This window comes from Marmota marmota, unplaced genomic scaffold, assembly GCF_001458135.2.
Source record: "Marmota marmota marmota unplaced genomic scaffold, marMar, whole genome shotgun sequence".
NCBI classification, from domain to species: Eukaryota; Metazoa; Chordata; class Mammalia; order Rodentia; family Sciuridae; genus Marmota; species Marmota marmota.
Genome location: NW_026000294.1, coordinates 2,334,824 through 2,356,822, shown reverse-complemented (window position 1 = coordinate 2,356,822; position 21,999 = coordinate 2,334,824). Strand labels below are relative to the sequence as shown.

Here is a 21,999-nt window from a genome sequence, read left to right as displayed (position 1 = left end):
AACCACTCCTTCTTGCAACAACCTGCAACCTCCAACAATCCCCAAGATTAAAATTCCTAACAAGGAGAATGTGGACAAGTACCATGCACTGTACATCAGTCCACTGGGATTACAGGTATGAAAAAAAAAATTGATCCATAACCTAACACCCATTCCATGGATTATCTTTTCACTTTCTTTTTTTAGCAGAAAAAAATGTATCACATCTCATTCTAACTTTAGGACTTTTTTTTCTAAGTTGAGATATAGTTTGCAAACCATATAATTATCTCTTTAAAGTGCAAAATTCAATGTTTTTTTTCATATATTCACAATAGGTGTGTATTTTAAGACATCTTATGATGCAGAGTTTCTATTAAGTATTTGGCTTTACATAGTTAATAAGGATTTTAAAATTAATATATTTGGATTTTCCTTTTCCTTATTTTCACTGTCAATTTGATATTTTCACAGGGTTAGATGAGTTTTAAGGAACAAATTATAATGTATTATTATATTGCACCAATAATATATAAGTTTACCTTATGACAGCTTAATGCTTGGATTCCACCCAGGAGCTAATATAGGCTATAAGTTATTTGCAAACAATACAGTTGTTCACTTTTAAAATGCAAGAGATAGTCAGGCATGGTGATTCACTCCTGTGATCCCAGCTACTTGGGAGGCTGAAGCAGGAGTATTGCAAGTTCAAGGTCAGCCTCAACAACTTAATGAGACCCTGTCTCAAAATAAAACAGTCTAGGGATGTAGCTTGGTGATACAAGTACTGGGTTCAATCTCCAGTACTACAAAACAAAGAAAAACAAAACCCTTAAGACTATAAACTGAGAAAATTGTGAAATTGTTAGAATTTATAAGAAATCTCATTCAAGAAGTGCTTAATACAAGATAATCAACACAAATATATTTTTCTGTTTACCAATAGCAACCAAGTAGAAAATATAAAAGTGCTACAAAAACTTGCTGAGATATATAAAGGATTGTGTGAATAAAGGGAAAGATATACCATGTTCCTGGGTGAGAAAACTCAATGTTGTAAATATATAATTTCCAAATTAAATTGAAAGGTTTTTTTGCTTCCAATTAAAAACCTAGTAGGATTTTGTTTGGAACTTGAGAAAGTTATTCTAAAATTAATTGAAAAGAATAAACAGTAAAAAATAACTAGGCAATAAAGAAGAATGAAATTATGTCATTTGCAGGGAAATGGATGGGAATCAAGAGAATTATTTTAAGGGAAATAAGCCAAACTCAGAAGATCAAATGTCATATGTTTTCTATCATATGTGGAAGATAGGGAGGAAAAAAAATGTTGGGGGTGGTCTTATGAAAATAGAAGGAAAACCAGTAGAATAGGGGAAGGGGACCAGAGAAAGACAGGAGGGGAGGGAAAGAGGAGGTACTGGGGAATGAAATTGACTCAATTATATTTTATATTGTATGCATATACAAATATGTAACAAAAAATCTCACTATTTTATAAAATTATAATATACTAATAAAAATGGGAGGAAAAAATAACGGCATTTTTTAAAAACTCAGAATAATGAGCAGGAGCTAGCTTCACTAGATAACAAAACACATTATAAGTGTCCAAACATTAAAATTAAATAGTAAATAGTACTGGTACAAAAATATGCGTATATATATATATATATATATATATATATATATATATATACACACACACATATGTATATATCAATGGATCAGAACAGAGAAATGGATGTGTGCACGTGTGCATGCGTGCATACACACACACACACACACACACACACTAAACACAGGAGAAAAGAAGCCTCACAAACAGGGAGGGGGGTGGATTGTTCATTGCATGATACTATAGGGGAAATAAGCTACTATTTTTGGGGGAGGAGCTGTAATGTCATCTCATACTGTTTACCTAAATGTATCCTAATTAGATTAAACCACTTCATTTGAATGATCAAACCATAAAAATAGTAGAAGAAAATGAAAGGGCCCTCAGAAAACAGGCTTTGAATTTTGAGTCCTTCCACTTGCAGTTCCCTGTGGTGTCTTCCCCTAGGAGAAAATTGAGGGGCTCTCCTTGGGGCCTACAATGTTCTTCTTCTTTGACCCTGATGGTTTCTAAGCCAAAGCAATACCCCAATCCAATAACATAACACTATTATCTGAGTATGCAGCAAAATCAGTGGTCACGGTCCCTTGGAATGTGTGGAACTGAAGCAGGGGATGTAGCTCAGCGGTAGGGCACTTGCCTAGCATGCATGAGGCCTTAGGTTCCATTTCCCAGTATCACAGAAAGAGAGAAAAGTATTTGTGGAGCTGAAAAATAATAGAATGGCGTCTCTGCCCAGGCATTCATGGGCTGATTTCCTTCAGGTACCAGAAACCCAAACTCACTTCTATTCTGTTGATGCACAAAAGAAAGTATTGAGGGACGGTGAGGAGAGGCAGAGGGAAAGTAGCAGAGGAAGCTTCCTGGTTGGGAGGGATCTTTAGATTGACTGTTGCCCTTAGGCCCAAGACTGTCACAGGGAACATGCCCTTTTGGGGCTTCCACAATACAAACTACAAGTCTCAAAGCACAATGTTTGAGGAAGAACTAAGATCTTTTAAGGTCCTAAACTCTGACTTCCAAGACCTGGTAGAGGTTTTGATTCTCAAGAACCAATTTTCCTCAGTAACTGGCAACAAACAGAGCTTAGGGATGGCCTGAGACAGGGAACTGGTGAGTCAGAAAACAAAGCAGTGCAGCAGATAGCTGGAGGAGGACTCCGCCCCTTTTACAAACCCAATTGCCAGGGTGGGAGCCAGGTAACATCTGTGCAAACAAATCCTCCCCGAAGACAAGCAGAGTCAGGGAGATGCCTCATATTTATCCCCAACATCTCTCACACCATATGACATATACAGGTCATGACAGCACATGGTATTCCTGGAGGATTAGCAGTTCAGCAAATGTGTCAGCCTGACACACATCACATTGTGCTTCCAAGCTATGGATATACTGTCCTTTCCTTATTTTAACAGACGCTCTGGAGTTTGTACTATGTGGCAGGTACTGACTGGTCTAGATGTTGGGATCACAGTGCCAAATAAAACAAAGACCCTGCCATCCCAGAGATTGCATTCTAGTTGGGGGAGTCAGACAAGGAAGCAACCAAGGAAACAAATAACATCACGTAGTGACAACTGACATTAAGAAAAATCAGGCCAATAAGGATTCAGCTGGTTATGATGATTTCCATGTCAGCTGAAGGAGTGAAGGAGTCCCTCCCTGGAAATGTGTTACCTGAATAATGATCTGATTGAAATGAGGCAGTCAATCATGCTAATATCAGGGGATGAACAGTCCAAGGTGAGGGATCCATACGGACAAAAACCCTGTGGCAGAATCTACTTGGCATTTTAAGGGAACAGCACAATGGCCTAGTTACTGCTTGAAGTGGAACGAACAGGGGAAGAATGGAAGTGGAGGTGAGAGAGGTAGATAGAGACTAGATCCAGTAAAGGGGATAACTGAATATTTTTCCCACATGAGAGGAGTAATTATTGGAGGGTATAATGTTCTTTTATTACTAAAAAAACAATATTCTGGCACAGTGATACAGATGTGTAATCCAAACATCTCAGAAGGCTGAGGCAGGAGGATCACAAGTTGAAGGCCAGCCTTAGTGACTCAGCAGTATCCTGTCTCAAAAACAAAAACAAAAACAAAACAAGAACTGAGAGTATAGCTCAAAAAACCTCTGGGTTTCATCCAAGTGCAATTAATTAATTAGTTAATTAATTAGTTAAAATATGGCCAAGAATATAAAAGTCCCACTTTCTTTCATAAAAATAAAGCTACTATCCCACCTAACAAAATTAATAATAACTCCTTGGTATAATCTAATATTCAACTCATAGTCAAATTGTCCTCATTGACTTAAAAATGCCATTGTTCTAGCTGGTTTATGATGTTCCATAAATTATTTTAATCTAGAGTAGTTCTTGTTCTTCTCTCTACACTTTTTCATATCAGTGATTTCTTGAAGAAACTAGATCATTGCCCTATAAAAAGTCCCATACTCTGGACTTTTCTGTTTGCCTACTTGTGATATCTCTTAAATTGTTTTTTTTTTTTTTAATTCCTCCTATTTCCTATAAACTGGAAGTTAGCCTAAGGCTTAGAGGTTAGAGTTGGTTACAGTCAAGTTCAATTTTGGAGACAAGAGTATTTTATAGGTAGGACTTCACATTAAGTTGTCCTACTTTTAGTGATTCTAAGATTCTGATCAGAAGTGCAGACAGTGCCATTTGAATATTTTCATTGTGACATACCGTGTCAACCTTTTGCCTCATGGTTTTAGCAGTCACTGATGACCATTCCCCACACTATTGTTTCATCAGAGGTTGTACAATAATGTTTTTCTATTTCTATCATTCTCTCCATGCTTATTAGCTGATATAAAACAGTATGTTCAGAAAAATCTCACTTGCAACTATACCCCTCTAAGGTGTTCCTTTCCTCCTTTGCTAATTTGTGAGTTTTTCCTTCTAGACTGTTTTGCAATTAGAAGCATTTGTGTGCATGCACGTGTGTGTACGTGCATATATGTATAAACAAACATGTATATTTGTGTGTGTGTATATATATGTATATATATATATATATATATATATATATATATATATAGGTATTCCCTTCTTCTAGCACAAAGGAAGCCTTAGATTCCTATATATTCATATAAAATATATGCTATTCTTTTTTTGCTTTTTTCACTTAAATGTGTCCTGGAAATCCCTCCACATCCCTGTTTAGAGATTCTCCTCATGCCTGGAAGGGTTCCAAGCAGGGGAATGGCAAAAACTAACTTAGGAAGCCTTCCTCTAGTTGCCTTGTAAAGAATACAATTTAAAAGGGCAAATTCTGAAGGAGAGAGGCCATTAAGAAGCTGCTATGCTGCTCAGAATATACCCAAAGGACTTAAAAACAGCATACTACAGGGACACAGTCACATCAATGTTTATAGCAGCACAATTCACAATAGCTAAACTGTGCAGCCAACCTAGATGCCCTTCAATAGATGAACGGATTTTTTAAAATGTGGCATATATACACAATGGAATATTACTCAGCAATAAAAGAGCATAAAATCATGGCATTTGCAGGTACGTGGATGGAGTTAGAGAAGATAATGCTAAGTAAAGTTAGCCAATCCCAAAAAAACCAAATGCTGAATGTTTTCTCTGATATAAGGAGGCTGATTCATAGTGGGTTAGGGAGGGGGAGCATGGGAGGAATACGTGAACTCTAGATAGGGCAGAGGGGTGGGAAGGGAAGGGAGGGGGCATGGGGTTAGAAATGATGGTGGATTGTGATGGACATTATTATCCAAAGTACATATATGAAGACACAAATTGGTGTGAACATACTTTGTATACAACCAGAGACATGAAAAATTGTGCTCTATATGTGTAATAAGAATTGTAATGCATTCTGTTGTCATATATAAATTTAAAAACTAATAAAAAAAAGAAGCTGCTATGCTGGCCACAGTAGCACAGCCACTTGGGCTGAGGCAGGAGGATCACATGTTGGAAGTCAGCTTGGGCAATTTAGTGAGATCCTGTATCAGAATAAAATGAAAAGGGCTGGGGATGTAGTTCATAGGTAGAACACCCCAGAGGTCAATCCCCAGTACAGAGGAGGAGGAGAAAGAGAATGAAAAGCTATTACAACAATCTAGGTAGCCATGGAGATGAACCAGCTTGGATTATGCAAATAAGTACAACATCCTAAGGATGGAGGTGCCTGGGTCCCTGAGCAGAGCTGCCACAGTAGCCAGACACCAAATAAATCTTTATCTTATTTAAGCCACATTTTCATTTGGATCTCTGTCATGTGCATTGAACCTACATATTAACTCATATAAACATTCTAGTTCTAACATGCTCTTATCATTACAATAGGGAGTTAAGACAATTGACTTCTTGTCTTGACTGAGTTGGTTATGTGAACCTGGGCAAAGAAGAGGTGAGTGGGTATTCCAGGCAAAGGGAACAACATGGGTAAGGTTTTAGAGGGTGGGACATTTGGCCTTTATTTCATAAATAATAGTCCCTGGATATGACCAGTGCAAAAGGGATTTTCAAAACACTAAATGGCAGTGAAGGGAAGAGAAACAAGAGATGAGAAAATAGAATAGAAAGCCAGTCCTTGGCCTTATTTCTACTCAGGAAGCAGTCATCATTGACCCAAGGTAAATCATTTCTTCAAAGACTTGCCAAGGCTAATCCTAACCCCACTTCTCTGACTCCCACTGTTTTCTGTACTTGTTGCTCACTACACTCCAGCCACACTGTCCCACTTGCTGCTCTTGGAACAAGTTATGTGTGCTCCTGATTCAGGGCCTTTGCACCTACTGGTTTCTCTGTTTGCGATGATTCTTCTCCTTGAGAGCTACATGCTTTCTCTAACCAGCCTATCTAAAATTGCAACCCATTTCCTGTTCGCCTCACTCTGATTTATTGTACCATGCAGAATGCAATACCACTTGGCATTGTATATTATACATTTATCTGTTTGTTGTACTCTTCCCTCCCTGCAATGTAAACATCATGAGGACAGAGATTTTATTTAGTTCACTTCTGTAACCACAGCACTTCATACACTTCATGAAACACAGCCAGCACACAAGAAGTATTTGTTGAATGGATGGATGGGATATAAAGTATCTTTTACTTAAGTCCTTCTACTAGTACTTTACTTCACAATCTTAGCTAGAAATGATGTGAGGCAGAAATAGTAGGGAGGGCAATGATGGGAAACTTGACTCTAAGACTAAAAACAAGGGAGAAAGATCTTGGAGAGGAGCCAAGAGGCTTAGCTCAGCACTATTTACCAACTGAGAAGCACTTGGGCAAACTTTTGTGGATGCTTACATTTTTTTTTTATAAAAACCTATTTTTGCAGCCGTTTATTTTCCCTAATGTTATGACTATTGTGCTAAAAATATCAAATTATTAAACCTTTGTAAGACAGTGTAGAAAAATATCTTCACTAACCTCCAAGAGGAAAGGATTTATTAAATAACACACAAAAAGTGCAAACTTCAAAAGAAAGGACTGATAGTCAACCACGTTAAAGTTGAGGATTTTAAATCTGTAAAGAAAGTAAACTTCAACAGATGTATGGATAAAGAAAATGTGGTATATATACATAATGGAATATTACTCAGCCATAAAAAGAATGGCTTTAATGACATTTGCCAGTAAATGGATGGATCTGGAGACTATCAAGCTATGTGAAATAAGCAAATCCCCCCAAAACAAAGGTCCAATGTTCTCATTGATATGTGGATGCTAACCCACCATAAGGAAGGGGTGGGGAGATTAGAACTTCAGAGGATTAGACAAAGAAGAATGAAGGGAAGGCAGGGATAGGACTAGGAAAGACAGTGGGATGAATCTGACATGTTTCCTATATACATATATGAATACACCACAATGAATTGCCATATCATGCACAAGACCACAATTCTAATTCCTAATTAGAATAAAATATACTCCATGTTTGTATACATATGTCAAAATTGACCTTTCTGCCATGAATAACTAAAAAGAACACATAAAAATATATATTTCAAATTATTAAGAATTGATCATTCCTAGTAAAGACAAAGCTAGCAAACACACACACACACACACACACACACACACACACAATACCTCAAACAAACTTCAGTGCCATCATGTCATATCTCTGATGATGTCTTTTCACAAGTAGAGCAAAAAATAAACTCTTAACTTTTGTCCCTTGCTTTTCTCTAACTGCATGTTGCCTGGCTATTTGAAAATGTAGATTTTAAGATAGTACCAGTACCCTTCTAGTACCAGTTTCCATATCAGTTAAGGTCAAAGACTAAATGCTACAATAAAGAGACCCCCGAATGCAAATAACAAAAGTTAAAAAACAATCTACAAACTATGAGAAAGAAAATTCATTTGACAAATATTATTGAGCATCTCCTGATGTAATTCCCCACTATCCACCCACTCCCAGAAGCTATAATAACTTTGGCAGGTGTACTATATCTTACAAGATAAAGGTGGGGCTTTGAAAAAGTCATGTCACACCAGCTAGCTTCTCCCACAAGATTAGATGAAGATTTTTATGATTCTTTATGACTTGTGGTCTCTCTGGGATCAAGAGTGGGAGGGGTGGGAAACTAAGCTAATTCAGAAGCATCAAAGGGCCAGTGGAGTAAATTACTGTGTCAAGAATATAATGTATGAGATGAATGACTCTGTGCTTGAATGGGCACTCCTGAACTTGTAAGCTACAAGTCCCTAGAGGGTACATAGGCCCCAGAGAGTTTGCAGCCAATATACTTCCTCTTAAGACCGTTTGCCCTTAGTTCCTCACAGTCCAATCACCTCAGGGAAAATAAAACAGCTTCCTAGTTAGTATTTGCCTAGGCATATTCCCTCACATGACAGGCTCTTTCTTTGCAAACTATGGTTTGCATTCCTTCAGCTATCACACTGCACTGAACAAATCCTCAGTCTCTGCCACCCCCAGCTTGGCTATTTCTGCACATACCATACTGAATGAATTCATCCAATTGTTAATCATACAAAACAAGCTTAGAAGAAATAGGCGGATAGCCAGAGGCAGGCAGGGTTACTTGAAATAAGAGGAAGTTAACCAGCAACACTTCATAGCAGGCTGGCCCAGCATGCCAAAGCAGGTGGGTACAAGGCAAGATTCCTATCTGATTATTCTACTCTCATGAACAGAGATATCAAGGTCACTTGCTCTTCTGAGCTCCAGTAACCTTTGTGTATGTGTGGGGGGGGGAGTGCAGAAGAATACTGGGGATTGAACCCAGGGGTACTCTACCTCCAGTCCTTTTTACTTTTATTTTGAGACAGGGTCTCACTAAATTCCCAGGCTGGCCTCAAACTTGTGATCCTCCTGCCTCAGCCTCCCAAGAAGCTGGGATTACAAGTGTGCACCACTGTGACTGACAGAGCTCCAGTAACCTCTGATCCAGGACTAGACCTAGATGATTTCCACTGACTTTGTCACCTTTTAGAATGAACTTGCCTTTTGGTTTTGGTTTGTTTTTGCCTTTACTTCCCCACCTTGCTGACCTACCCAGATCTTAAGACTTAAGTTTACTTGTTTTTTTGATATGTAGATCTCCACATGACTAGGAATTAGCTTAGGAGAGTGTTGACACTATACATCATTCTCTGTGACCTACTTTAGCTATTGCTGCCCACATCCTCTTGTGACACAACTCAATTGAGAGTTTGTTGCTGTTCTGATGAATAGTTACAGGCTGGTGACTGAAGATAAAGCAAAGAATTCTATTTCTAAAGCTGTACCATCAAGGAGATACATTCAGCCCTCAGAGAAGGAAGTGAAGGCCAAGGCCAGACAACAAGCTACTAAGCTGTGATTTAGGGGCAAGACAATGCTTTTCATGTGAATGCTCAAGAGAGAAATTCCTTCTGGAAAAATATGGATCAATAAATATAGATAGATAGATAATAGAAAAAAAGACATCCATAAAGCAACTTATGTCATCAACCCAGGATTATGTTTAACACAATTCTATGAGGTTATGTTAATAAAAACAACAATAAAAACAAATGAAAGGGGCTGGAGATGTAGTTCAGTGGTAGAGTATTTGGCTAGCATGAGTGAGCCCTGGATTCTATCCTCAGCACCACACACACACACACACACACACACACACACACACCAAAAAAAAAAAAAAAACAAGAAGAAGAAGGAGGAAAGATCAGTATACTTTGTTAACAAGCAGGACTCTACATCCTCAAGTTTCCTAAGGTTATTACTTCATTTGTCTTGACACAATTCAGGATGGCCAGGTACACCCACATACCAAGAAAGTCCCTGGATGCCCCAGATATTCTAGCCTAGGAAACTGCAAGACACTCTCACCGTTAGTTCAGGTAATACTAGATTCATTTTCTTTTTTCTCAAAAGGAAAAGAAAGCAGCCTGAAAACACAGAAACCAGCACACTGATAAAACACAGGTCTCTTACCCTAGTTTATCCTAGGTACAGACTGACTTCATTTATCCATCACTTACTAGCCACTATTTTCAGGCACTGGACTTGGCTGGCACTTGAACATTTCCTCAGCTCATGCTGAGGTGAATCTAATCAATATCCCTGCCAGGTTTAGTAGGATGTCGGGGAACATCATGAAACCTGCTCCCCCAGATGTTTGGAAAAGAGGGTCAAGTCCTTCTCAGACCCAGTCTTCTCCTTGGAGAAAGATGGACTCTACTGATTTGGCTCCCTGGTCCCTGTACCCCACTTAGGTTCATGGAGGCTTAAGAATGCATTCTAATTTCTCTACCCCAAACTCCTAAAAAACTGCTGGGGGGAGAGGACATTGAGTGGTGTTACTGAAAGACCTATAAGTAAAGGACATTCTCGGATCAGTGACATTTCACCTACCACTAAAAGACTCAAAAATATATCCTTTGTTTGGAAGAGACTTGTCTAAATCTTTGTGCTTCCTCCACAACAGGAGATTGGTTAAATGGATTATGGCATCCCTGTACAATGAAATGCTATGTATGATGCTATAGAATAAATTTGACAGAAAAATGCACCAGTATATCATTAAGTGAAAAAGTAGATTACGAAATGGGATAAATAATCAGGTTTTAATTAATTAGGACTAACATTTATTGAAGTTTGAATGAGCATGTATGCAAGCAAAGCACAAAAAAGTGTTTTATATGAATTTTTTTTGAATTATTTTATATAAGTGAAAAATCTTACAATATGCATAGTATTTGTTTTTCATAGAAACTGAGGCACTAAGGTTAAGTCATTTACCATAGTCTACTTAAGTGGCAGAGCTGAGGTTCAGACATCTTAGGTTCAAGAGCCCAAACTCTTTAACAGTGATACCATATATATGGCTATGTCTGTAAAGAAAAAAAAAAAGTCAAGAAAGATGGACACCAAGATAACAGTTAACAGTGTTTATTTCTGTGTGGTGAGATTATGAGTGACTTTTATTCCCTTTATAATTTCCTCTGAAAGTTGCATGATTTATCTGGATATTTTCACAACCAGGAAAAAGAAGAAATCAATTTCCATTTTGAAAAAAAAAAAACCAATAAGCCATTGTTCCTAATGGATAGATAGCAAACTGCTGGGAGTGGGGAAGTATCTTAATGATTACAAGTACTCTAGAAATTGCCACCTGGTTGTCTAGAATGAATAAATAATATTTTCTGAATGTATGCAAATATGGTCATGATATATACACACAATAGCTTTGATTTATCATATATTCCTCAATTGAGATTAAGAATACAATTATTATATGGAGGTCCTTGACATTTTAAACATTAAAATACTAAAGCAAGGGCTGGAATCTGGTGCTAAACCGAGTGATTCCTATTTAGATCAACTTTCTGTAGCTTGAGTACTTCTCAACAACTTACCTCCATTTTCTGGGGAGAGAGCAGGAGGAAATAGAGGGGAAAAACTGATAATTCACACATTATTAAAAGTTAACCAAGGAGGCTTGCTTCCTGGAGATGACAATTTACAAGGATGAGAGAGTGTGGAGAGGGAGTTGGTGCAGGCCCACAACATTCTCTCCCGGAAAGACAGAGTGCTAAGTTTCCCAGTATTGCCAGGGATAAGGCCCCGCCCTCAACTACAGGGATGTCAACACATCAGCAGGGCAGTGGAGCTGCAATGTCTGAGTGCTAATGCTTGCTCTAGGGCCTGGCTGATTTCTAATCAGCAAGCACTTGGGGGTAAGAGAGGCAAAGTATGAGGAGCTTTCTTTTTTGCCAAACTGCCTCAAAGGTCAACACCTGCTTCCCTTTTCTCGTTCTTTCTTCTCCCCTTTTGTAATGAGCCCTTTGACCTCTATTACTGTACAGCCTATTGTCCCCTGAAGTCTCAGGACAAACTCTCTCATAGGACTCCAGTAATCTCATTACATGTAAGAAACCATCTGATCACAGCCCTCAAAACTAAAATACTCATTGATTATTCACTCAACATGGAGGGCCTAGGATTTTCTAGGTAATAAGAACAGTTACAGTGACAAATAAGATATGGTCCCAATTAATTTAGATTCATACAATCTTCAGGTGTGAAAAGCAAAAAACAACACACAAATACACACACAGCCTGATTTGCCTTAATGGGCATAAAGTTACAAGGTAAGTGACCGGAATCAGAGATGAATGAGGGTTTTGTCCTTCTTATTTACTTTGGCCTATAATCGGAACTCAGCTAGGGATCAGGCTCCATAACCCACCCCTGATCATGGATCTGGTGCTGAGGCCTAGAAGACTGATCTACTCCAAAGAAAAACAGCCTTCAATAAGTCAAAGTCATGAAGAAAAAAAGGATATTAGGAAAGGAAATCATTCTATAATAAAAGCAAATTAAGATCTTGCCAAAGGGATCAGACACAAATCCTACCCAGTCTTTGAATCCAGTTGCCAATCTGCAGGAAATATAGAAGGACATGTGGATCCATATTGGGAAATTCCTAAAGGTCAAATGTTGTGGGTTCTTCAACAGCTAACTCTGAAGGTAAGGAACAGATGGAGGGGGGAACCTGAACATTAAAACAGACTTGAACTCTTCAAAGGTGCCAAGATGAAGAAAGACAAGGAATTGTCACAGATTGGAAGACACTAAGAAGATATGATGGTTAAATGCAATGTTGAATCCCAATGGGGTTCTGGAACATAAAATGGACATGTGTGAAAAAACTGGTGCAATTCAAATAAAATCTGGGGAGTTTAGTTAATAAAAATGCACTCATATTGATTTCTTAGTTGCAAAAAACACAACATAGTCACATAATGTGTTAGGATAAAGGGGAAGCTGGTGAAAGGTACAGAGAATTCTCTATATTACCTTTGCAACCATCCTCATCAATCTAAAATTATTCCAAAATTAAAAAGAATATTTAAAGGACAGGTAAATTTTTTAAATGGGCAAGAACAAACCATAGTCATTAGGGAAGTATATATGAATATGAAAAAAACACAGAAAAATAAGAAAATAATGACTTTAAATGTCAAGATAAAGACTACTTTGGGAGGAAGATGGTTGTGATGGAATGGGGCACATGGAGAGCTTTCTGGAGTGGTTAGGAAAGTTCTACTTCCTTACTTAGCAGTGATTACTAAGTGGGTTTTTGTTGTTGTTGCTTTGTAGTACTGTGGATTGAAATCAGGGCCTCACACATGCTAGGCAAGTACTATACCACTGATTTACACTCCTAGCCTTTTTATTTATTTTTGTTGTTGTAGATAGACAGAATACTTTTGACTTTATTATTATTTTTTAATGTGGAACTGCTGAGGATTGAACCCAGTGTCTCAGTGGCAAGAACTCAGTCACTGAGCTACAACCCCAGCCACATCCCTAGCCATTTTAAAATTTGATATATTTTTTTTAGTACCAGGGATTGAATCCAGGGACACTCAACCACTAAGCCACATTCACAGCCCTTGTTTATATTTTATTTAGAGACAGGGTCTCGCTGAATTGCTTAGGGCCTTGCTAAGTTGCTGAGGCTGGCTTTGAACTCATGATCCTCCAGCCTCAGATTTCTAGGCTGCTAGGATTATAGGCATGTGCCACCATGTAAAATTTGATTTTGAGACAGAGTCTTGCTAAGTTGTAGAGGCTGGCCTCAAACTTGTGATCATCTTGCCTCAGACGCCCAAGTAGCTGGGATTACAGGTGTGTGCCACCATACCCAGCTTATAAGGTTTTTTAATCTAATAATAATTTATTAAGGGGCTGAGGTTGTGGCTCAGCAGTAGAGTGCTCGCCTAGCACATGCAAGGCCCTGGGTTCAATCCTCAGCACCACATAAAAATATATAAATAAAAGAAAGGTATTGTGTCCTACTACAACTAAGAAATAAATATTTAAAAAATAATTTATTAAGCTATACATTTGTTGTAAGTATTTTTATTTTGTCTCTAGGTTCTATTTTACAATGAGAAAGAGAAAAAAAACAAGAAAGAGAGATGCATAACATCCAAAGATAACCAATGAACCTTATTTAGAGTGAACTATAAAGACATTTGAACACAGATTTGGTATAGATGCTGTTAGGAAACTATCACCTTTAGCAAATCTAAATCTTTAGGAAACTGTTAGATTTGCTAAAGGTGATAGTTGTGGTATTATTATGGAAGAGAATATCTGTATTTTTGTAGATGCATAATGAAGTACTTAGGTATAAAATATCTGATGGTTTAGAATTGTGCAAAATACTCCCCAAAAAAGGTTGGAGGTGGGGAGATAGATGAAATCAGTATGACAAAAGTTTAATATATATTTTTTATGTTGTTGTTTCCTTAGGTTTTGGTTTTTGGTCTTTCTTTCTCGTTTTCAGTGCTAGGATTGAACAGTAGTTGCTGAAGATGAACATGAAATTTTGTTGCATTGTCTAGTTTTGTGTATATTTGGAAATTTTTATATTAAAAGTAATGGGGGTATGGATTCCCAAAACTGGACTACTTCAGGGCAGCAGAGACCTAATCACTGGTGTTCCTCACCCCCATGACCTCTTCAGAACTTTTTTCCCACCAATCATCTCCCTAAACTCATAACCCCTATGGTCTCTGAGTGCCCTTTGAAGGGGCTTTCCCCTCTTTGGGTCTTTGGGTCAATTGGACAAGATGGCAGTTATTCTCCCCTTTCTCCAGTCTGATGTCCTAATAATTTCAGAAAAGAGAGTCAAAGGGCAGATGGGCAGGGCCTGACCTGATGGAGCAGTCCTCAGTACTCTAGAGCCTGCCCCCACAGTGGGTAGGAGTGAGGTAGGACAAGGAGGGGAGAGGGCAGGCACCAACTCCTCATAGTCATTATATACATTCACTATTGAGCGAGCTTCCAGAGACTGACGGCACCTTTCCTTGGAACACTGCTCTGGGATCTTTGTCTCCCTTAGGCTCCTGGGCATCATGCCTTGTTCTAAGCAGCCTAATCACTTCCAGAGTCTGAGTCTTCTGCACTGGCCCTTGAGCTACCTTGCCATCTGTAAGTACTGACCTAGGACCTAGCAAGAAGCCCAAGTCAGAAGCCAGGGCCAGATCTTGGGTGATTTCATGGGAAGTCTCATTTCCAGACTTTTGATCAGTTGAGATGGTACTAGAGAGTAGAGTCAAGGAATCTCAAGTTCATTGAATGCTCTGGAGAAGGAACAGATACAGCCCCAGGGCCTAGTGAGAGAAGGGAAGGAGGTGGCACAGGGTCATGATGGACATGAGTTATCCAAGTAATTTCAGTTACTTCTTAACCCTCCCTATCTAGAGAGGAGAAATGAGACCCAGGGAGTGCTCCCTTACGATAATATGGGGTGGGACAGAGAAACCCTTAGTATTACAGAGTTAGAGAAGTATAGTCTGTGTTTGAACCACAGAGTTTTCTACTCTGGGAGAGGGGTGGTAGCATGAGGGAGGAGAATGGAAGGACTGGTAAATGAGCAAAAGGACAAGAATGGTGGGTAGGAAACAGTAGAGAGATGGAGATGTTAGGTGGAGCAGGTATAGAGAGATGGATAGTATAGATGTAAGGGAGAGTAGGTTGGTGGCTTAACAAGGGTTCATGGATGATGGGTAGGAAGGGAGATGAGAGACAAGAAGAAAAAAATGTTTTCCTAATGGGGGTGGAAGTAAAAAAAAAAAAAAAACTGGTGGCAAGAAGAGACCAGGAGTATGGGATGGTGACTGGGCAGGGAGGTAGAGGGAAAGGGACAAGGAATAGGAAGAGAAGTAAGACTTGTATATGGTAAATGATAGAAGAAATTTTTGAAGCATGGGTGGCCATGGATGATGGATGGTCAGAGCCTGGACTATGCTGAGGGCCAGGCCCAGAATTATGGGTAGTACAAAGAGCTGGTAATGGGACTAGACATGGACAAGTTCTGAGAGCACTACAAATTTGGTCTGACATGATCCCTCGTCAGTTTGGATCTTGCAGCCATTGTTCATTTACCTGCTGTTTACATCCTTGTGGCCACTGCCAGCATTTTACTTTGTCTGGTTGTTCTTGGACTGGAAGACCCCAGAGCAAGGTAAGACTAGTGGACCTAGAAGAAATGCTCCATCTTAACCTGTACCCCTGCATTCTGAGTCCTGCACATCATACCACAGGCCCTTCCTCCAAGTTCTCAGAGCCACAAGAGTGACACCAGCCAGGACATTCCTAGGTCTCTTCCTTCCCACCTCTCTAGCAGAGCCATGACCCTTCCAAGCTGCCTGGGAAGCCTGGGTAAGTGAGAGTTATGGGGTGGCACATACTGATATCATCTCCTTCTGGCATTTTTGTCTCAGGTGGCAGGCGTTTGGCCTGGGTAAGGAACTGGTGTGTCTGGACTCACATCAGGGACTATTTCCCCATTACAGTAAGTGTCTCTTATTCAATGTCCTATACAGATTCCCAAATTCAAGTATTTGTTATTTATACCAAATAACTAGGGTTGTCCATAAGGAAGATAAGCATCTTAGAGGAGTTTCAGTCCATGTTAGATAACCTCAGGATCCTCTGCACTCTGCTAGGATATTTTGGACACCTTTGGCATAACCTGCCAGATGACAGATGGAAGGCAAATAGAGTTCAGTTCAGTTTAACAAACATGGATCTAAATCTTCTTCTGACCTGCTTATTTGGGATAAAGAGGAGTAGATAGGATGCAATTCTCTGCCATCAAGAAGCTCACTTCTAATGGGAAAGACAGATGCATATATAATCACAGTTTGCTACAAGGCATAGAAGTAGTTCAGATGGAGGATACTAAGAAAAGGTTTCCCAGAGATGGTGAAATGTATACAGGGTATTCAAGGTTCAATAAAAGTCACCTAGGTCAATACTAAAAGGTTTTGTGGGGAGACAATATCAGGAAGAGGTTCCAGAAATGTACTGTTCTGCTCATCCTCTGGGCACTCTTTGCAGTAGATGACTGCTCTGATTTTTATTTTTATTTATTTTCTAATTCTAAAGAATTTATTTGAGGATTGGGGCTGTAGCTCAGTGGCAGAGCACTTGACTAGCATGCATGAGGCACTGGGTTCGATCCTCAGCACCACATAAAAATAAGTAAAGGCATTCTGTCCATCTACAACTATAAAAAATTTAAAAAAAGAATTTATTTGAACAGATAGGGATTCATGAATTCTGCCCCAATTTTTAGAACAGAGCTTCCTGGCCTGCATCAGGTAACAGCACTCAAAGAAAATGACAGCATGTATCAAGAACACTGACATAGATGGCTGAGAGTACTTAACGGCCACAGGCAAGAAGCTTGGGAGTTCTAGCTGGCCTAGATTCTGACCTGTTGCCCCAGGAAAGAGAAGCCCAACACCTGGGCCTCATGAAACCCATATATGCTCTATCTATTGGAAAGCTGTTTCAGAAAGCACCTAGATTCCTGAGTGTCTTCACCTTGGTTCTTCCATGTGAGCTCATTCCAATCCTTTGGCATTTCTCTCCATGACTACAGATCCTGAAGACTAAAGACCTGCCACCCCAGCACAACTACCTCATGGGGGTTCACCCTCATGGTCTCCTGACCTTCGGAGCCTTCTGTAACTTCTGCACAGAGGCCACAGGCTTCTCGAAGACCTTCCCGGGCATCACTCCTCATTTGGCCACGCTGTCCTGGTTTTTCAAGATCCCCCTTGTCAGGGATTATCTCATGGCCAAAGGTGCTTCAGATGACACTCACTGGAGCTTTTGATCTATTTCCATGCTTAGAAATATCCCTTTTAAGCCCCCTTTCCCCATAATCACAGCACAGTAGTCCAAAGCATATTTTCTGGAACTTATCTTCCTGGGTTTGAATCTTCCTGGCTCTGTTACTTGCTGTGTGATCTTGCACAAATTAGATAACCTCTGCTGACCTCAGTATCCTCATCTGTAAAATGGTGCTAATAGTAATAATCTGACCTCAGACATGGTATGGTGACTATATTGTAAGTAAAGCATTCAATATAATGCCTGGCACAGAGTATGTGCTCAACAGACAATAGCTGCTGTTATCACGGAAATAACAGAATCCAAGTTGGGATTCTGCAAATCCTCTGGTTATCCCACTAAAAATCTTCCTGCTGCAGCTTCCACCCAGTGCCTCCTTCAAAATGGATATATTGCCTCAAAGTGAAATGTGCCCACAGCCCTCTTCTCTCCTAATCAGTTTGCTCCTGTCTCTGCTTGATTCTCTCCAGGTGTGTGCCCTGTGAGCCAGCCAGCCATCGACTACTTGCTGAGCCATGGCACTGGCAACCTCGTGGGCATTGTAGTGGGAGGAGTGGGAGAGGCCCTGCAAAGTGTGCCCAACACCACCACTCTCATCCTCCAGAAGCGCAAGGGGTTTGTGCGTACAGCCCTCCAGCATGGGTAGGTGTCCTCCTCAGAGGAGTGGGTCACCCTGTCTGAGAAGCATGACCCTGTAGGTTATTCCAAGATGAATCTCATACAATCTTTCCCTCAAGGAACTTACAAATGAGTAGGAAAATGGGTGTAGAATTTCCAAAAGGTTTATGTCATCCACTCTTTCTGAGCTAGCTGGACCAGTTCCCAGAAACCAAACCATAAGCCCAGGTTCAATGTCAGGGGCTAGGATTGCCTTAGTATACTGATGATACCCACATGATCTCTACAATGACTGATAGATATAATCTTCATCTGTCTATTAATGGGAAGTGCAGAAGGCATTAAAGTTGAGTGAGTTTGTGTGTAGGAGCTGATTTAAAATACTTGTGGCACAGGCTGGTGTGTAGCTCAGTAGTAGACAGCTTGCCTAGAATGCATAAGGCTCTGGGTTCTTTCCACAGCACTGCAAATAATAATAATTAATAAATCATATCCTGACTCCATGACATACAATGCACCCTGGGGTGGGTTACTTAACCATTCTGAGGCTTCATGTTTTCATCTTCATAATGTGGCTACTAATCATTGTCACTGTTCCATAGGTGATTGTGGGCTTTGAAAAAATTCATCCACATAAAGCACCTACCATGTGCCTGGCATACAATAAGTGATAAATACATGTAAGCCACTCTGACTTAAGAGATACACAAAAGGAATCTGATGCTGAAGGTATAGGGTGCCTTCATTAGTTTAGCATCCAGCTCCCCAGATAGAGGGATGATTATCCTATTGTACACTCAAGAGAAGAGGGAAGTGTATCTAAGGATCTTACCCAAGAACCTGCCATTAGACTGGAATAGGATGCAGGTGAGAGAGCTCTGAGCTTGAACAGGGAGTCCTGGATTCTAGTTGAAGTCCTGCCATACCCTGACTGCCTGAGTGAACTTTCCCCTTTTGAAACTGGGCCCTGGATCCCCCACTGTGTCCTCCATTGTCTTTGCTGTGAGGAGCCAGTAAGGTAACATATGTCAAGGTGCTGAGAGATTGCTATTAGTAACTCACAAAGATGTGTACAACAAAGAGTGTGTTTTTTTTTTTATTCTTCTCTCATTTAAGGAACTTAAGGAGCCTGATTCTCTACCTAGGGCACTGTTCAGGGTAGATTATCATATTCTCTGGAAGGGAAACAATTTTTCTCTGCTTTAATCCCACAATCTAATATCTTATGCATAGTCCCCTTGAGTGAGGAACATATCATATATGTGTATCTATGCAAAGGTACCCTCATCTTCTCTATGACTTCTAACCAAAAGAGTCAGGTGTTCCCCTCCTTGGCACCTCCTAGAAGATTTTCACAGTGTGGGTCTCTGGGGATCTCTACCAAATTCCTCTTCCCTCCCTGCATCCCCATATCTTGTCCTTGTAATACTAGCCCAAAGAAAACACTCTCACTGGCCTCAAAAATTTCAGGAAAAAAAAAGAAACTAAATAGGGGAGCCCTGTGTAGTGCAAACAGGATTGTTTTAAGTCACTGGGATTTTATCATAATAGATGGGAGCCCATCAAGTGCAGTGCATACACCTGTAATCCTAGCAACTCGAGAGGCTGAGGTAGTAGGACTCAAGTTTGAGGCCAGCCTTGGCAAATTAGCAAGGACCTTAGCAACTTAGTGAGACCCTGTCTCAAAAAAGAATAAAGGACTGGGGATGTAGCTTAGTGGTAAATTGCCCCTGGGTACTACAGTACCCCCCAAGAAACATGGGAGCCTGGCTATGAATAAATGTTCTTTCAGAGAGACTCCCACCCTTGTCTGTGTTTGGGAAGTAAATTGGGTTTTTCCTACAGGGCTCATCTGGTCCCAACCTTCACATTTGGAGAAACTGAGGTGTATGACCAGGTGGTATTCCATCAGGACAGCAGGATGTACAAATTCCAGAGATTCTTCCGCCGTATCTTTGGTTTCTATTTTTGTGTCTTCTATGGACAAGGCTTCTGTCAAGGCTCCCTTGGGCTCCTACCATACAGCCGGCCTATTGTCACAGTGGGTGAGTTCTGCTCTCAGCTCCAAGGCCACTACACCTCTTTTGCAACCTCTACATCAGCCTCCCCCCAAGCCTCCACCTGCTTCCTCTGGTGGTAGTGGTGGAAAAATTGGGAGCTGACTTGGAGTGCCAGAGGGTGGGGCCCAGGGAAGGAGAGAGGGCTAAAGGAAGAGAAGATTCTAGCACATTCACCCTTCTCTTTTCCCATTTATCTTGGCAGTTGGTGAGCCTCTGCCACTTCCCCAAATTGAAAAGCCAAGCCAGGAGATAGTGGACAAATACCACACACTCTATATGGATGCACTGCACAAACTTTTTGACCAGCATAAGACCCAATATGGCTGCTCAGATGCACAGAAGCTGCTTTTCTTGTAACTGAAGAGACTATGTACCTGAGTGCATGTAGGAGCACCTGCCTTGGAGACGAGACTCACCTGCTGCTAACATAAGAAATGGAAGGAAGGCTGTGTGTGCTAGGGAAGGGCATTAGGAGTCCTAGCCACAGTGCTGCCTTCTCAGGAGTTGTCTCTGAGGAGCCTCACTTTATTCTCCTGGCTCTCCTCTCTGAGCCTGACACCCCAGGTTCTGAAGAACTCAAATGAAGGCTATGCAGCCCCTATTCCATTTTTTAAAATCTTAATACAATTTTAAAATTGAGATATAATTTGCATATCATATGTTTATTTGCTTAAAAGTGCAAAGTTCAGCAGTGTTTAATATATTCAGAGTTGTATAATTGCCACCATTATCTAATTTGGGAATTTTTTCAGCATTCTCAAAAAAAACAAGTAAACATTAGTAGTCAATGCCCACTCCCCCCAGCCCCTGATGACCAGTCATCTATTTTCTGTCTCTATGAACTTGCCAATTCTGAGCATTTCATATAAATGGAACAATACAATATGTGTCTTTTGTGGTTGTTTTTCAAGACTCCTCCACGTCACTGCATAAATTTTATGGCTGAATAATATTTCAGTGTTCATATATACCACATTTTATCCTCCCATTCAGAAGTTGATGGAAATCTGGGCTGTTTCACCTTTTTAGCCATTATATATAGTGCTAGTATAAACATTCATGTACAAGTTTTTGTGTGAGAATCTACTGTCCTCAAATATGAAGTCTTCCTGGGAGTGGAGGCACACACTTGTAATCCCAGCAGCTCAGGAGGCTGTGGCAGGAGGATCACAAGTTCAAAGCTAGATTAATCAATTTAGTGAGGCCCTAAGCAACTTAGTGATACTCTGTCTCAAAATGGAAAATAAAAAAAGGGCTGGGGATGTGGCTCAATGGTTAAGCAACCCTGGGTTCAATCCCCAGTACCAAAAAAATACCAAGTCTTACTTTATGCCTGCATCACTACCAAGCATGCCTTTTGGATAGATAAAAGGTACCTTACTCAGGATCATTTTTCAATTGGCATAGGCATTGTGCATAGGTCACCTTGTCCTCATAATGATCCCTTGACTTCATAATCTCAAGGTACTTGCAACCATCCACTTGATATGTACGTTTTTAGTCCTTACTAAATTCTGTCAAAAAGTTTCTAAAGGCTACATT

At 40.1% G+C, this 21,999-nt stretch overlaps 1 protein-coding gene across 1 annotated transcript; it reads left to right on the top strand.

Moving 5' to 3' along the window:
• Positions 1-14,947: 14,947 nt before the first annotated feature.
• Awat1 (acyl-CoA wax alcohol acyltransferase 1) lies at positions 14,948-20,924 on the top strand. The gene is made up of 7 exons (XM_015501605.2): positions 14,948-15,064; positions 15,993-16,100; positions 16,360-16,430; positions 17,526-17,730; positions 18,250-18,421; positions 20,243-20,442; positions 20,660-20,924. The coding sequence occupies exons 1-7, from the start codon at positions 14,989-14,991 to the stop codon at positions 20,812-20,814; spliced, it is 987 nt and encodes a 328-aa protein (XP_015357091.1). The 5' UTR covers positions 14,948-14,988; the 3' UTR covers positions 20,815-20,924.
• The last annotated feature ends 1,075 nt before the right edge of the window (positions 20,925-21,999 follow it).

Bases quoted from the DNA above. Each gene is read 5' to 3' on its own strand.
- Awat1 (XM_015501605.2), top strand. From the start codon at position 14,989: ATGCCTTGTTCTAAGCAGCCTAATCACTTCCAGAGTCTGAGTCTTCTG. The intron at 15,065-15,992 runs GTAAGTACTGAC...ATCCCTCGTCAG, and splicing joins CTTGAGCTACCTTGCCATCT to TTTGGATCTTGCAGCCATTG. The intron at 16,101-16,359 runs GTAAGACTAGTG...TTTTTGTCTCAG, and splicing joins CTGGAAGACCCCAGAGCAAG to GTGGCAGGCGTTTGGCCTGG.